This window comes from Rhinopithecus roxellana, chromosome 12 (assembly GCF_007565055.1).
Source record: "Rhinopithecus roxellana isolate Shanxi Qingling chromosome 12, ASM756505v1, whole genome shotgun sequence".
Lineage (NCBI taxonomy): Eukaryota > Metazoa > Chordata > Mammalia > Primates > Cercopithecidae > Rhinopithecus > Rhinopithecus roxellana.
Window position 1 is genome coordinate 94715416 of NC_044560.1, and position 15917 is coordinate 94731332.

At 53.8% G+C, this 15917-nt stretch overlaps 1 protein-coding gene across 11 annotated transcripts in view; it reads left to right on the forward strand.

The window, feature by feature from the left end:
- The window catches only part of SZT2 (SZT2 subunit of KICSTOR complex), a 65938-nt gene that overhangs the window by 33692 nt on the left and 16329 nt on the right, over nucleotides 1-15917 (forward strand). For 7 of the 11 annotated variants that reach the window (XM_030913191.1, XM_030913197.1, XM_030913193.1 and 4 more), the window contains exons 8-41: nucleotides 693-903; nucleotides 1116-1286; nucleotides 1705-1939; nucleotides 2130-2259; nucleotides 3056-3198; nucleotides 3451-3603; nucleotides 3731-3845; nucleotides 4061-4278; nucleotides 5047-5262; nucleotides 5612-5690; nucleotides 5939-6033; nucleotides 6305-6473; nucleotides 6666-6780; nucleotides 6869-6982; nucleotides 7200-7370; nucleotides 7546-7640; nucleotides 7882-8005; nucleotides 8108-8272; nucleotides 8357-8561; nucleotides 8827-8942; nucleotides 9064-9310; nucleotides 10850-10991; nucleotides 11157-11249; nucleotides 11395-11485; nucleotides 11577-11870; nucleotides 12034-12175; nucleotides 12348-12455; nucleotides 12543-12606; nucleotides 12797-12982; nucleotides 13353-13520; nucleotides 13598-13685; nucleotides 13811-13882; nucleotides 14071-14272; nucleotides 15489-15588. In XM_030913191.1, coding sequence (XP_030769051.1) covers nucleotides 693-903; nucleotides 1116-1286; nucleotides 1705-1939; nucleotides 2130-2259; nucleotides 3056-3198; nucleotides 3451-3603; nucleotides 3731-3845; nucleotides 4061-4278; nucleotides 5047-5262; nucleotides 5612-5690; nucleotides 5939-6033; nucleotides 6305-6473; nucleotides 6666-6780; nucleotides 6869-6982; nucleotides 7200-7370; nucleotides 7546-7640; nucleotides 7882-8005; nucleotides 8108-8272; nucleotides 8357-8561; nucleotides 8827-8942; nucleotides 9064-9310; nucleotides 10850-10991; nucleotides 11157-11249; nucleotides 11395-11485; nucleotides 11577-11870; nucleotides 12034-12175; nucleotides 12348-12455; nucleotides 12543-12606; nucleotides 12797-12982; nucleotides 13353-13520; nucleotides 13598-13685; nucleotides 13811-13882; nucleotides 14071-14272; nucleotides 15489-15588 — 5037 coding nt within the window. The remainder of the gene's footprint in view (nucleotides 1-692; nucleotides 904-1115; nucleotides 1287-1704; nucleotides 1940-2129; nucleotides 2260-3055; nucleotides 3199-3450; nucleotides 3604-3730; nucleotides 3846-4060; nucleotides 4279-5046; nucleotides 5263-5611; nucleotides 5691-5938; nucleotides 6034-6304; nucleotides 6474-6665; nucleotides 6781-6868; nucleotides 6983-7199; nucleotides 7371-7545; nucleotides 7641-7881; nucleotides 8006-8107; nucleotides 8273-8356; nucleotides 8562-8826; nucleotides 8943-9063; nucleotides 9311-10849; nucleotides 10992-11156; nucleotides 11250-11394; nucleotides 11486-11576; nucleotides 11871-12033; nucleotides 12176-12347; nucleotides 12456-12542; nucleotides 12607-12796; nucleotides 12983-13352; nucleotides 13521-13597; nucleotides 13686-13810; nucleotides 13883-14070; nucleotides 14273-15488; nucleotides 15589-15917) is intronic. The other 4 variants (XM_030913192.1, XM_030913195.1, XM_010371882.2 and 1 more) reach the window with 2 other exon arrangements.

Genomic DNA, 15917 nt, shown 5'->3' on the forward strand with positions numbered 1-15917 from the left:
GGGACTTGAATGAGTCATCTGGAGCAGGTCTGCGAACACTTTCTGCAAAGGCCAGTTAACCTTTAAGCCTTGTGGACCAGCTCTGCTGTTGAAGCGTGAAAGCAGCCATAGATAATACAAAATGAATGTGTGTGGCTGTGTTCCAATAAAACTCAATTCACAAAAATAGGTGATGCACTAGATTTGCCCCTCAGGGTATATGTAGTTTGCTAATTTCTCATCTACAGCTATTGTATTCAAAATGTAGTCCAGAGACTAGCAGAAAGCTTGTTTGAAATGCAGAATCTCAGGCCCCACCCCAGACCTACTGCAGTTTAACAAAATCCCCAGGTGTTTTTTATACACCCTAAAGTTTGAGAAGTGTTGATAAACTGAAGCCTCTCAGGATGATGACAGGAAGTCAGTGAACCAGTTGCCAAAATCTTTAGTGAAGGAGGTGGTGGGCCTGGTGGGCCATTAGGTATCGAGGAGGAAGTGCAGAGGGTACTGTGGCCAGTTAGCATGGGCATCAGACAGAAGGGCTCAAAGAAGGAAAGACACAGACAGTGGTCTGTCCTAGGAAAACACTGGCTTACTTCCCACTCTGTGGTCCAGGGAATGGGAGCAGCCACCTAGCTCAGTCTCTTTCTCTCCTGTTCTTCCTTCTCCTGAGCCTCTGTCGGAGCTAGGTCTTCAGTTGCTCACTTTTTCAGGTGGGAGGAGTTTACTCTTATGACTGCAGTTTTGGCCATGTGCCCAATGTGGAATTAATGAAGTTCATCGCAATGGCAACATTCGGCTCCTACCTGTCCACTTGTCCTGAGCCGGAGCCAGGCAACCTGGGTCTGACTGTCTACCACCGGGCATTTCTCCTCTATTCCTTCCTGCGCAGTGGGGAAGCATTGAACCCTGAATATTACTGCGGTGAGAGGCACACTGAGGTGGGTGTGGGAAGGAGGGAATATAGAATGGGCCCAGAGATTATGGTGCCCTGGAGTACTGAAAGTGTAACTGGAGCTGGCTCCACTGGCACTGTTACCTCACAGTGATTTCAGCATAGCCCCTTCGCCCTACAGAGCTGTCAGTTAGTTGGCAGATAGCCAGTTTCTCCTTCCCCATCCCCACTGGTCTTCCAGGCTCTCAGCACCGACTATTTAATGAGCACCTGGTCTCTGCAAGCAGCAACCCTGCCCTGGCCTTGCGCCGGAAGAAGCACACTGAGAAGGAGGTGCCAGCCGACTTGGTCAGCACTGTGTCTGTGCGACTTCGAGAGGGCTACAGTGTCCGAGAGGTCACACTGGCCAAAGGTAAGGGTCATTAACCTGCTGTAATCTCACAGATCTCTCAGGAATTTGTGTGTGGGAAGACCCCCATGTACCACACATGAAAGAGTGTCACAGTGAAAACCTTATCGCTTGAGACAGTGGGTTTTGAATTGTCATCAAGGCTTAATTCTCTTAGCAGGAGCTTCCCAATTCCATCTCTTTTTGCCCAAGGTGAACCAGCTGAGGGTGGTGTAGGGTCCTGAACTTGGCTTGGTTTTCAGATTGTTTCTACAAACTTGTGTGTCAGTTGGCCAGCTGTAGGCCTGAAACCTGTGGAACCATGCTTGGAACCTTTGGCAGGGCTAGGTTCCATGAGATAGGTGGGGGTTTCAGATAGAACTCGATCCCAGGCGTAGAGTCCTATGCCTTCTCCTAACTGGCCCTCCCACTTCTCCCTAAGGAGGGTCCCAATTGGAGGTAAAGCTGGTGCTGCTGTGGAAACACAACATGCGCATTGAGTACGTGGCTATGGCACCCTGGCCCCTGGAGCCTGAGGGCCCTCGAGTAACACGGGTGGAAGTGACAATGGAAGGCGGCTACGACATTTTGCATGATGTGTCCTGTGCACTAAGGCAGCCCATCCGTTCATTGTATCGTACCCATGTTATCCGGCGTTTCTGGAACACGCTGCAGAGGTCAGTGAAGTCATCACTCAAGGAATGCTGCCCCATTTGTTGTGTGGAGGGACAGATTTGTGAAGGTGGGAGCTGGGGACCATCACCCAGAGAACCAGGCTTATATCCAGGGTCCCAAATACCTCTAAGGCTCCCCTCATCTGCACCCAGCAGAGTCAGATATGGCTCAGGCCTGGCCCTTATTCTACAGCATCAACCAGACAGACCAGATGCTTGCCCACCTTCAGTCCTTCTCGTCAGTGCCTGAGCATTTCACGCTTCCTGACAGCACCAAGAGCGGAGTGCCACTCTTCTACATCCCTCCAGGCTCCACTACCCCGGTGAGTAGCTCTGAAGTGTAGTAGCCCCATTTCATGCCAATTTGGGTTGTATAGCATCTGGAGCCCAGGACCACCACCTTCTATTGCTTTCTCTCTCACGTCTAGGGCACCTAAACCAGAAGCCCAAGCTTTAACCTTGAGAGCTTCTCTTCTCCCTCACCCTAAGGCCCCAGGGAAGAGGAGGATCTATAGAGACAGGCTGTCCTGAACAGAGCACAGGTGGCAGAGGCAAAGACTCACACACTGTCTAGGTGGTGGTATCCCAGCCCCAGCAGACCATTAGCACTTGCCCCATCTCCATGTGGCATACTCTGGGCTCCCTCAGTCACCTTTACTTGTATGCATCCACCACCAGCCACCATGAACTGCGTACTTCCTGAATACCACAACTTCCTTTGTCCTGTGCTGTCTTCACACTCAGTCCACGCTGTCAGCCTAACAGTGATGGGCAGGTGGCTTATGCTAATGTACAGTGGCCACATCATGAGGTCCTGCCACCATTCGGTGGCTTTTCTCCCAAGTCAGTGACATAAGCTGGGCTCATGGTTCCATCCTTCTCCTGGATTCAGCTTTAAAGGACTACGCAGTCTGTCCCTGGGCTCAGTCATCCAAATCTAGTCTTCACAGTGGAAGCAGTTTTTGTCTCCACTGTGCTTTGTCTCAGGCTGGGCTGTAGCCTCAAGCCACTGCTGTCTCTGACTCTGAATGGAGTTTACCCATGGTTTTGTTCGCTCTTTGCAGTTTGTACCCTGGTCCTCTACAAATGCTCATATAGTGCTGTCGTTCCTGTCCCCAGGTGCTCTCCCTCCAGCCTAGTGGTTCTGACTCATCCCATGCCCAGTTTGCTGCCTACTGGAAGCCAGTGCTGTCCATGGATGCAAATTCCTGGCAGCGATGGCTGCACATGCATCGCCTGGTGCTAATCCTGGAGCACGACACGTGGGTGCCCTTAGGGCTGGGCCGTAGTTGGGGTGGAGTATCGGGGTTGGGGGATAGGGAATGATGGGAACGGGGGGAGCAGCAGATGAGCTCTTACCAACTGTGGCCAAGGAAAAACTATAGCCTTTTCCTTGCCTCCCTGCTCATCAGTCCCCATAACCTCAGGCAAGGCCTAGAAGAGATAGTAGTCTATTCCTTTTTTCCAAGACTGGGGCCGGGAGGTCTAACCTCAATCCACACCCCTCTTCCTAGACCAATCCCCAAGCACTTGCATACCCCGGGCAGCAATGGGCGCTACAGCACTATCCAGTGCAGGATCTCCCACTCCTCCCTGACCTCTCTGCTTCGGGACTGGAGCAGCTTCGTACTAGTTGAGGGCTATTCTTATGTCAAGCTGCTCTCCAGGTGGGCAAAGTGATGTCCCCTCATGCCCCCCCACCTCATCCCATGTCTCCCTCTAACCTCTAACCCCAGACCTCACTCCTACATCCTGCCAACCTCGGACTGCTCACTGACTCCCATTTCTCCCCAGTGCCCCAGACCAGCCCCCCTCCTCCTTCTACATGGTCCGTATCATTTCCAAGGCCCCATGCATGGTTCTTCGCCTGGGTTTTCCCATTGGCACACCAGCACCGGCCCGACACAAGGTGAGCTGGGCCCTAACTGACTCTGACCAAGGAGCCCTGGGGTGTAGACTAGCTCCCTCTCCCCAAACCCCACAGGGCCAGGTCTAATAGAGGGAGGAGTCCCCAGACCAAGGAAGACCTGGAGAAGAAGGCTGTGTCTCACCTTGTCTGTGGGCTCCGTCTCCCAGACCTGTAGGAGATGGGAGTAGGAGGATCTGACCACATTCTCCCCTCAGATTGTGTCAGGCTTGAGGGAAGAGATCCTGCAGCTGCGTTTCCCTCACCGGGTACAAAGCAAGGAGCCAACGCCCAAGGTGAAACGAAAAGGGCTAGGGGGCGCTGGCGGGGGCAGCTCTCCCTCCAAGTCATCCCCCGTGCTGGGGCCACAGCAGGCCCTCTCTGACCGGCCCTGCCTTGTGGTCCTGCATAAGCCACTGGACAAACTGCTCATCAGGTTGGTACAGAGGTGTGGAAGGGCATGGCTTAGTGGGGTATGAGTGGTACAGAGGTGTGGAATGGTCTGGCTTAGCAGGGTATGAGTGCTACCACACAAAGGAAGGGTGTGGCTTAGCGGGGTGTGAGTGGTACAGAAGTGTGGAGGGTGTGGCTTGGTGGGGTATGAGTGGTACAGAGGTGTGGAGGGCGTGGCTTAGGGTATGAGTGGTACAGAGGTGTGGAAGGGCGTGGCTTAGCGAGGTATGAGTAGGTCAGAGGTGTGGAAGGGCGTGGCTTAGCGGGGTACAAGTGGTAGAGGTGTGGAGGGCGTGGCTTTGCGGGGTGTGAGTGGTACAGAGGTGTGGAGGGTGTGGCTTGGCGGGGTATGAGTGATATAGAGGTGTGGAAGGGCGTGGCTTAGCGGGGTACAAGTGGTAGAGGTATGGAGGGCGTGGCTTAGCCTGGTATGAGTCAGAGGTGTGGAGGGTGTGGCTTAGTGGGGTATGAGTGGTACAGGTGTGGAAGGGCGTGGCTTAGCAGAGTATGAGTAGGTCAGAGATGTGGAAGGGTGTGGCTTAGCGGGGTATGAGTGGTATAGAGGTATGGAGGGTGTGGCTTAGCGGGGTATGAGTGGTACAGAGGTGTGGAAGGGCGTGGCTTAGTGGGGTATGAGTGGTACAGGTGTGGAAGGGCGTGGCTTAGCGGGGTATGAATGGTACAGAGGTGTGGAGGGCGTGGCTTAGCCGGGGATGAGTAGAGATCGCTGGGGAGTTGTCCCATTTCCTAGATATGAGAAGCTACCCTTGGACTACCGGGCACCCTTCTTGCTGACACTGGAGCCACCAGGTCCACTGCCTTTGGTGTCAGGCCGCTCAGCCTCTTCTAGCCTGGCATCACTGTCCCGCTACCTCTACCATCAGCGCTGGCTTTGGAGTGTCCCGTCAGGACTGGCCCCTGCGCTGCCTCTCAGTGCCATTGCCCAGCTCCTCTCCATCCTCACTGAGTATGTCATCCAAGTCTGCCAGGCCACTCAGGGCAAGGAGAGAGCAAGTGTAGACTGGGGCACTAGCAGAAAGCCTGTAGCACACACTTCCCCTCTAATTCCCAGTCTCAAGTATAGAGCAGCATCTGCTACTGCCCTCCCTGTCTGCTCCCATCACTCAATTTGTTTTGGCCTCTCTCATCCTCATTGGACTTGTTATACCCTGAGGGACCACCAGTTTGAGCAGGGCCACCAGCAGACTTGGCTCCTTGAGAACTGCTGGGAGGTGGGTGTGTGTGGGGAAAGCTTGTAGTCTCAGTGTCTCTTCTTCCCTTATCCTGGCCTTGCCTTGGCCTTTATGGGGCTTCAGAGTCCGACTTTCTGAAGGATTCCACTTTGCCTGCAGTGGAGAAGGAATCATCAACATGGTTCTGGAACTTCCAATTCAGGTATGTGCCATCCCTCATGACACCTTCCTGCCAAGGTCTGTCATAATCTCAGGGACACTGGCCTCTGAGCTGGGTTGGGACTGCTGGAAACTCTGCCTCACAGGGACAGTGTGGCCAGAGGGTGCAAGGTTTGAGGCTGCAGTCAGGACAGTGTGGTGAGGGAACTGAAATTCTGAGGGCCAGAGCTAAGCCAAGCCAGATCTCTGCCTCGGCTGGGATTTGCTCAAGATCTCCCATTTTGCCCACAGAATGAACCACCAGGGCAGGCTGCAGCTGAAGAGAAGCACACCTGTGTTGTCCAGTATATCCTCTTCCCCCCACACTCTACCTCCACCAAAGACAGGTGAGACAGGCCCTCTGTGAGGGCCGCCTCCGCAGAGTCACCCTTCTCCCCACCATCCCCTAGAGGTCTGGCTCCCATATCCTGAAATGATCTTGATCCCAAAGTCAGGGAGTGGGTGTGGTGTGGTGTTTAGATGCTTCATCAGGCAGATGCTGGTCTGGGAAGGCCTTGTGTGACTCGTGGCTGCCCTCTGTGCCTGCCTCCTTCCCTCCATGAGGTTCATTCCCTGCCATGAGGCTGTGCATTGGACTCAGACCCCTTCCTCCTTTAGCTTCTCAACAGATGATGACAATGATGTGGAAGTGGAGGCCCTGGAGGGAGACTCAGAGCTCAATCTGGTCACCGAGGTGTGGGTGGAGCCACAGTATGGGCGAGTGGGACCTGGCCCTGGAAGCTGGAAGCACCTCCAGGACCTGACATATTCTGAGATCCCACAAGCTGTGAGTGTCCTCAGAACAGTACCCCAACCTCTCTCACTGGATTGGGGTACCATCTCCTTTGGAGTACTGCAGTCTGTGGGCTTCCTGGTGCCTCTGAATGGCTGGGACTGTTGAAGCTTCCTGAAGAGCTGGAACCCAGGGTATCCTGGGCTAAGAGGGGTTGACTCCTGACCTTTGATGTTCTTCCTGTAGCTCCATCCACGGGATGCTGCCTGCATAGGCTCCATGCTGAGCTTTGAATACCTGATACAGCTGTGCCAAAGCAAGGAGTGGGGTCCTGTGCCCCCAGAGCCGAGGGTCTCTGATGGTGAGTGGGGCAGGTGGCCCACTGGTGGAGCAGGGGAGTGGGTAGAATAATCATTGTCTCACTGTGTCCTGTCTTTCCTCCCTTGTAGGATTGGATCAGGGAGGAGACACCTGTGTCCATGAGATCCCTTTCCATTTTGACCTAATGGGATTGCTGCCACAGTGCCAGCAGCTCCAGATGTTCTTCCTCTTGCTTGCCAGAGGTGGGTGAACCTGGTACCCTTTCACCCCACACCTAAAGGGCCAGCAAGCCTGGAAGTATTAGAAAATAACAAACAGATGGGTCAGCAAGTGAGCAGATGAGCGGCGGGGGCAGGAGGAGCCCATGAGGCTGAAGGAGGGGCCTGGCTGGTCAGGGCTGAGCCGGGGGCACCGGGCAGCAGGAGGCTCTTGGTGCTGAGCAGAGTGTGTGTCGGGCAGAGCCAGAGGGTGTCCCTTTCGCCGAGGGGTCCTGTCCCGCCAACGACATGGTGCTGTGCCTGCTGCACAGCTGCCTAGGGCAGGAGCTGAGTGACCGGGAGATCCCACTGACACCCATTGACCAGGCTGCCTTCTTGAGTGAGGTGCTGCGGCGGACCTGCCATGTTCCAGGTGAGTTACCCACATCCTCCTGACACCAGACCCTGGCCCAGCCCTTTTCCCCCACCCTCACGGGTGGTTTCCGTCTTTGAGTTTTGGCCTTCCCCTTCCTCCCCCTTTCTTCAACCCAGAGTCCTACCTCTCTGCTGGCTCTGCCCTCTTTCACTCATCTCTACCCCGATTGTAGGTGCCGAGGGGCCACTACTGGGAGTTCATGGGATCCTGAAGGAGCAAGCATTCGGCAGCACCCAGGCCACAGGAGACTCCGCTGTTACTTCCCTGGTCAGCACCGATTCTTCTCCATGAGACCTTGTCACACTGACCTCCTGGCACCACATCTTCAGGCCCCAACCTTCTACCGCCATTGAGACTAAATGGCATCTGCCAATGACAGAATGCCGTCATTTTCCATTGTCCTGGATCTTTCAAGCTGTACCTAAGATGAGTCAGCTTTAGGGTGGTGGAGGGAAACGGGCTGGACATTCGCTTATAGATTGCTCTAATTTCTATTTTTCTCTTACAGAGAGTAGGTCTTCCTGAAACTCTCAAGCCTCTCATCTCTGCCCAGCCCCCTCAGTGGCGCTGCTATGCAAGGCTTGTGAACCCCCAGCATGTGTTTCTGACTTTTCTCCCAGCTACCTTCTCAGGTGCCAGCCACTGACCTCCTCACGAACTCCCTCAGATACAAACCCCTGAGCTCCCACACCAGCCCACCAGGCAGCTCTGATTTATTGTCTCATCTTCTTCAGATGTCCAGCGTCTGGCTGCCTGTGGCCTGGAGGGACCCCCTCAAGAGGAGACAAAGCCTAAGTTTGGGGATTGGAGTGGGGCTCCCAGTCTGAAAGATCTAGAAGGAACTGGGGTCAAAGCTACAAAGTCCCAAGTCCCTGTCCTCAGTGTAACCCTGGCTGATGGTAAGGCTGCCGACTCAAGGTGGGCAGGAGTGGGAGTGGGAAACAGACAGGGCTGGAAGACCACATGACACCTTTTCTTCACAGACAATGCCCAGAATCAAGGAGAGCTAAGCCCACCCTTCCGTCGAGACTTACAGGCTTACGCTGGGCGTCAGGCTTCCCAGACTGAGAGTACAGATGGGCCCCGGACCCGGTGTCCTGTCTACATCTACAGCTGTTCACTGGAAGCGCTGAGGGAACAAATGGTTGGCATGCAGCCCCCTCAGGCGCCCCGAGACCTCATCTTCCGGTGAGTGCCTTCAGTGTTGACCTATGTCCTCGCCGGGCCATGGCTCCCAGCCAAGAAGTAAGTACACACTAATGGGCATGGGCAGGTAAGTTGCCACATCCTGCTGGCTCCTTGCTTGATTTCCCTCAGCAAACCCTTGAACTTGTTAGGCCATGAATACACTTGATATGTGTCTGTAGATGATCCATTGGAGTGTAGATGGCTAATGAGTCTGAGGTATCACTTAAAGGAGTTAGTCAAGCTCCATTTTCCCTCCCCTTCCTAGGACTCAGTTCCTTGACCACCCCTCCCCATCCTCAGCCTGGATGGAGCCCCGGTACAAGGAGGCAGCTAACCATTGTGCCCTACTGCAGGAGCATGCACAGCGGTGCTATGTCCGTGGTGAGCAGGAGGGTGGTGGGAGGGAGGAGTGGGGCCCTGGGGGAGATACAGGGATTATAGGGTGGGGACTGGAGAGGCCATTCCAGAGCTTGAGCCTCATGGCCCCTTCCACTTCCATCAGGGCTATTCCGCAGCTTGCAGCAAGCACAGAGTGTGACTTCCCAGGATTTGCTGACAGCGGTAGATGCCTGTGAGGAGCTACTACAAGAAGTAGACATCACTCCATTTCTGCTTGCACTGTGTGGCCACACTTGGGGTTTGCCTCATGCACCCCCAAGCCCTGGGCCTCTCAGCCCCGGGCCCTTCAGCAGCAGCATGGAGGAGGGTGCTGAGCCTCGGGAACGAGCTATCCTAGCTTCTGAATCCAGGTTAGGATTGTACTTGAATGATGGATAAGGAGGTACACAGACCAAGTCCCTATAAACAAGGACCTTCCAGTCCAGGGGAATGACTCTCCAAGGTAGTATCTAAGCACCTGAGAAGCAGTAGTGCTTTGTCGCCGGCTCGCTGACTGCCATGCAGCCTTCCTTCCGCATTTGGCACAGGCAGCAGTCTCCCTCCCAGGCTCTCCCCATCTCCCCTGCTTTGACGTTGAGTGATGAGCTGAGTCAGGGATAGGGAGTCCCCTGGTGCTAACCGTGAAAGTAGAGACTTGTTCTGAGGACATCCACACAATAGTAGGAATCTCCCCAACCAATCTGTGAATTTCATGGGGGTCAAAACTGTATCTTGCTCACTGCTAAGTCCCCAGCTCACCTTAGGGGCTCAACAGGTCACTGTTGAAGGGAGGAAGAGGAGGAGAGAAGGAGAAAGGCAAGCAGGCAGACAGCTATGGGTCTAGCATCTGCAGTGTGTTAGCGTTGGGGAAACAGAAGAACCAGAAGGACGGATATGCTGATGACTCCTAGATTGGAACTCCAGTCCAGTTCTCTCTTTGGAGCTCTAGATACCCACTTTTCATGCACCGCAAATGAATGCATTTTCTTCCCACTAACCCTTGATTCTCCACCTTTCTTCTTCATTCGTGGTGAAAGATACCACCCTCAACCTAGTGATCCAAGTCAGAAAACTGGGAGTTATCGCTACTCTGTTTCATAGAAATCCCCATCCATTAAGAAATGTGAAAGTTGGCCGGGCGCGGTGGCTCAAGCCTGTAATCCCAGCACTTTGGGAGGCCGAGACGGGCGGATCACGAGGTCAGGAGATGGAGACCATCCTGGCTAACATGGTGAAACCCCGTCTCTACTAAAAATACAAAAACTATCCGGGCGAGGTGGTGGGCGCCTGTAGTCCCAGCTACTCGGGAGGCTGAGGCAGGAGAATGGCGTAAACCCGGGAGGCGGAGCTTGCAGTGAGCTGAGATCTGGCCACTGCACTCCAGTCCGGGCGACAGAGCGAGACTCCGCCTCAAAAAAAAAAAAAAAAAAAGAAATGTTAAAGTTAAGGCCAGGTGCAGTGACTCACTCCTGTAATCCCAACACTTCGGGAGGCTGAGGCGGGAGGATCACTTGAGCCCAGGAGTTCAAGACCAGCCTGAGCAACCAAGGGAGACCTTGTTTCTACAAAATAATTCAAAAATTAGCTGGGCGTGGTGGCACATGCCTGTGGTCCCAGTTACTCAGAAGGCAAGCAGTGATGGCACCACTGCACTCCTACCTCAGCAACAGAGTAAAAGCCTGTCTCAAAAAAAAAAAAAAAAGAGGAAAGAAAAAAGAAAAAGCAATATGGAGGTTAGAGCCAAAATGTGTTATGTTGGTTCTCCTTGCCTCTTTCACCACCCATGCCGTTATGCTAAGCACTCTTCCTATGGACAAAAAGGCTTCCTGTGCTGCTCCCTAGTTGGGAGGCAGGCTTCTTCAGAACTTGGTGGTTCTTAACACTTCAACATCCTTACCCCAACCATTCAGCATAGAGACCGAGGACCTAAGCGAGCCTGAGTGTCAGAGCACCCGTGTCCCTGGCAATCCAGACCCTGGGCCAGAGATCTCTCTGACAGATGTCTGCCAGCTCAGAGGAGAGGCCCATGGTGACCTTCATAGCGTCATCCAGGTGGGAAGCTTGGGCGAGGGTAGAAGAGGTGTAGAGTCCTGCCTGTGCAGAGGGACAGGATTCTCTCCTGGGTTGGTGGTATGCATGTGTCCTGCCCTAGGGTAGGGAGTAGTGTCCTGTTGAGGGGTAGCTGACATTCTAACCTCCTTCTAAACCCCATAACAGGAGAAGTTCCTAGAGATAAGTCGTCTCCACTTCCGCACAGTGCCTTCCAATCCCCACTACTTCTTCTATTGCCCTCCATCCAGCAGGCGAGAAGTGAGTGGCTCTCTTCCTTACCTCTCTTGTGCTCTCAACCCACAGCCCCAGAGGCCCACCCAGACCCTCTTGAGTCTTGGTTCCCTGAGACCTGGCTGTCGCTCTTGTCTTGCCTTAGATCAAACTGTCTCTTTCTTTTGCCTAGGATGAGGAGCCTCGGGACACAGTAGACAGAAAAATCAGTGACCTGGAGTTTTCAGAGGCTGAGCTTATGGGAGAAGAAGGTGTGTGGGCAAGTGAGTCAAGGTGGGGAAGGCTGCTTCACACCGAGATTCAGGGGCCTCCACTGCCAGCCTCTCCCATTGACCACGTGACATGCACTACTAGGAGACACATCTGCCTGCTGTGTGGTCACTGAGAGTGACCCAGAGCTAGAGGTAGAATACCGGGAGAGCCGTGAATCAGACCTGGGGCCTGCTGGGCTAGACTCTGCTTCGCTGTCAGATGTAGACACTGTGAATCCTGATGAAGACTCCTTCAGTATCTTGGGGGACGACTCACCCACTGGGCCTGAGAGCCTCCTGCACGACCTGCCCCCACTCTTCCTGCACCTCACATGCTCCGTGCGGCTACGTGGGCAGCACAGCTCAGTACCTGTGTGCAGCCTGCCTACCTGCCTGGGTGAGTTTGAGGCAGCCCAGGGGAAAGCCAAAGGTCCTGAAACAGCCTGCCTGTGTGGGAGTGGAGGGGAGCCTAGGGGTTATGTTTTTTAACACTTAGAATTTGGAATCTGTGCTTGTCTTAGAGCAGCCCTCAGCAACTGCTAACTTCCCTCCTCTCCCAGGCCAGGTGCTTTCCAGTCTGGAGGGCCCCCCAATTGGAGGCCGAGTTCCCTTGAGGGACCTCAGTGTGACTCTGGATGTCTTCGTGCTGACCTTGCCCCTGGAAGTGGAGCTCCCCACGGCCTCAGACCCTCAGCACCACCGGTGTGGCAGCAAATTTGGTGGGAGGTTTTGGAAGGGGGGTAGGGGGACCACTGAGGGAATCTAGAGCACTTGAGGACTAAGGAGACCTTGAGGAGTCCACGAAAGGAGTGAGGAGGAGGCCCTGGTAGGATAGTAGCTCCTGACCTTTGACTTTTGTTCCCACCCTGTTCAGGTCAACATCTGAAAGCAGTGCTTCATTCCCACGATCCCCAGGGCAGCCATCATCTTTAAGGTCAGATGATGGCCTAGGGCCCCCACTGCCACCCCCAGAGGAAGAGAGGTACTTCCTTATCTCCCTCTCAGAGTCCATTACTCCTTTTCAATTTCATTTTCTGGAAACTAGTATCTTAACCTTTCTTCCAATTAGGCACCCAGGACTATCCAATTTGGCCACGCCCCACAGACTGGCTATTGAGACCACCATGAATGAGGTGAGCCCCTCACCCCCAACACTGTAACTGATTCCCTTTCCATCAGGTGAGTAAGATAAGGTACCCCCTTTGTTCTGGGATAGAAGTGAGACATCTCTCAGTCTGTGAGGCAAAGTATCTTCTAGTCTGGGTTGAGGGGATGCCCAAGGAAGCAAGGGAGGTGCCCTTGTCACTTGCTGTCTAACCGTAGATCCGCTGGTTGTTGGAAGATGAGATGGTGGGGGCACTCCGAAGAGGGGGCATCCCCCAGAGCCCTGCCCTGCACCGCGCAGCTGCCCATATCCATAGCTCGCCTGGACGCTCCACCTGCCTTCGCCAAACTCTGCCACTGAGTTTTGTATTTGGGCCAGAGCGTTCCCTCACACAATTCAAGGAGGTAAGTTGCCCTCAGAACACTGCAGGGTCACCTTGGGGCCCATCCTTCCCTGGGTCCCAGGCACAGTACTGGAAGGCCCTCTGTTAGTTCGAGCTCATAGAGTTACCCTTCCTGTCTCCCTACTGACCACATCGTCTGCCCTCACCCCTGTGCTTGGCAGCCCAACTCAGTGGAAAGAAACCCAGCTCCCAACCTGGTCACTGCTCCTGTTGAACCTTAGGCAAGTCACTGAACCTTTTCTTACCTCAGCAGTGGGGATGCCAGCATCTGCTTTACCAGGTAGTTAGGAGCGTCTCATGAGGAAGTGTAGCTCACCATGTGTAGGGAGGGCTGCCCTGCCTAAACTGTGATCTTGGCTCCTGCTCTCTAGGAGTTTCGTCGCCTCCATCTCCCTGGCCATGTTCTTCTTGAAGACCCTGACAGTGGCTTCTTCTTTGTGGCAGCTGGCCAACAGCCAGGTGGGTCCCATGGGGAGCCTTCTTCAGCAGCCTGGGCTTGGCACAGTCACGAAGACAGGGCTGAAGGCATCGAAAGGGAGGTGAGTCTCACCTGGGAATGGAGCGGGGTGGTGGGTGTGTGGGGCCTATACCTCAGTCCTGACTTCCTATTTCTCAGACCCTGACAGCCAGCCCCCAAGCACCTGGGTCCCCAGAGGATTGTGAGGGTGTCCCCCTCATCAGCCTGCCCAGCGTGCCACAGGGAGGTAAGAGAGTACTTGGGCCGCAAAGTCTGGGGGCCAGGACCAGATCCCTGACCATGCTTCCATTTTTGGAGGGAGGCCCTAGACAGGATTGAGAGAGGCTCCAGGCATATTCCTTCTCTATCCAGGGAGTCAGCCTGGGCCCAGCCGGGGACTAAGTCTCATGTCCAGTCAGGGCAGTGTGGACTCAGACCACTTAGGTAAGCTGGGGGGAGGGGTGAAGGACTCTAAGCTGATGGGAGGTGGGCTTAGGGCTGCACTGGGAAAGGTCTGGGCAGGAGGCAGCAGAAGGGACTAATCTGAAGTGCATCAAGCTGGATGCACCTGGAGGATCAGGTGAGTCAGGCCCAGCTTCGGATGGGATTGACCTTCAGTGCATCTGACACAGGTTATGATGGTGGCAGCAGTGGCTCAGACAGTGAGGGTCCCAATGACACCCTTGGTGAGAAGGCCCCCTTCACATTGCGGACTCCACCTGGGCCAGCACCTCCACAGCCTTCACTCTCAGGCCTCCCTGGGCCCTGCCTGCCTGACTTCTGGCTCATTGTCCGGGTCCTGCAGGACCGTGTAGAAGTGTATGCACATGCACGGTAAGTAGAAGCCAGGGCCTGCACCCTCACACTCCCATTAACCTCTTCTCTCTGCTCCCACAGTACCTCTCTCCAGTGTTAGAAGTAAGACTTGGGACTGAGAGCTTGGGTAGAGATCCAACTTGTATTCTTAGGTTGGTGGCTCCTGATCACTTTCCACATCTTACAGCTAAGCACATCACATTCAACTGTCTTATAGGAGTCAAAAAGCTGATGGGGATTTTGGCTTCTAGCTGAGCATTAACAACATATAAGGTTCACAACAGCTTCAGAAGTTCATGTATAAAAATAAGGCCTAATAAGACTGGGCGTGGTAGCTCATGCCTGTAATCCCAGCACTTTGGGAGGCCGAGGCAGGCGGATCACTTGAGGTCAGGAGTTCGAGACCAGCCTGGCCAACATGGTGAAACCCTGTCTCCATTAAAAATACAAAAATTAGTTGGGCGTGGTGGCAGGCGCCTGTAGTCCCAGCTAATTGGGAGGCTGAGGCAGAAGAATCTTGAACCTGGGAGGTGGAGGTTGCAGTGAATGAGATTGTGCCACTCCACTCCAGCCAGGGCAACAGAGCAAGACACTGTCTCAAAAAAATAATAATAATAAGGCATAATAGCTAATATTTATCAGGTGCATACTGTGTGGTAGGCACTGTTCTGGTGCTTACATGAATCCACTCATTTATCTACATAACAACCCTATGGCGTATTAATATCCTTATTTGGGTGAAGAAACTGAAGCACAGGTCAGTTAAATAGCTCACCATGTGTAGGGAGGGCTACACATAGCCATAGTAAGTGACAAAGCCAGGATTCCTGCATAGGCATCGGTTTACTACTGCTGTCATCTCAGAGGTGGGTTGGATGTGCAGGGTAAGGTGGGGTTGAGAAGAAAGGAAAACCACCATTCTGACGAAGACTTGAGAAGAAAGAAGAGGTGCATAGCATAAAGGAGCCTCAGTGTGGTGCCCGTATGGGAGCTGGTGAAGCAAGTGTGGAGCCTCGGCATCCAGAACTGCTCTTGAGAATTCCGTCTCTTCCATTTCCCACCAAGTTTACCTCTGTCCAAGCCTGCTCCCTTTTCATGGTTTCCCTTGGCCCCACCTCCATGACTTTCCCTCCCCTTCGTGATACATATAACTGCAGTTATGTCATATATACGTATCATGCCATTACATATAACTCCTCACTGCAGTTCTGGTCAGATTATCCTTCCTTCCCAGGAGCCTGATTCGGGAGGATGGGGGGACAGGCACTGAGTGTCGCCACCTGCAGCAGCTCCTGGTGAGGCGAGTTGGGGAAATCTGCAGGGAGGTCAACCAGGTAAGGGGCAGGACTCCAGGCCCTGAGACAGAAGAGATGAGAACCAAATTTCTAAGAACTTGATTTTCAGAGGCTATTGGTCCATTTCAGAATCAATAATTATGGAAAGTCTTTGACTCCCCCAGTTAGTAGGATGCTGTTTCTCCCCCAGCTCCCTACAACCTTGGGAGTGCTCCACAACCCACCCCCAGTAACAGTGGGTTACTCTCTCAAACCATCCCAGTAACTATGAGATACTCCCTCTCATTGCACTGTGCTAGCATTAGTGATATACCAGTGACCCAGACAGAGGGACGCTGTAACTCTGTGGAGTTTGTATAGAATGGGGG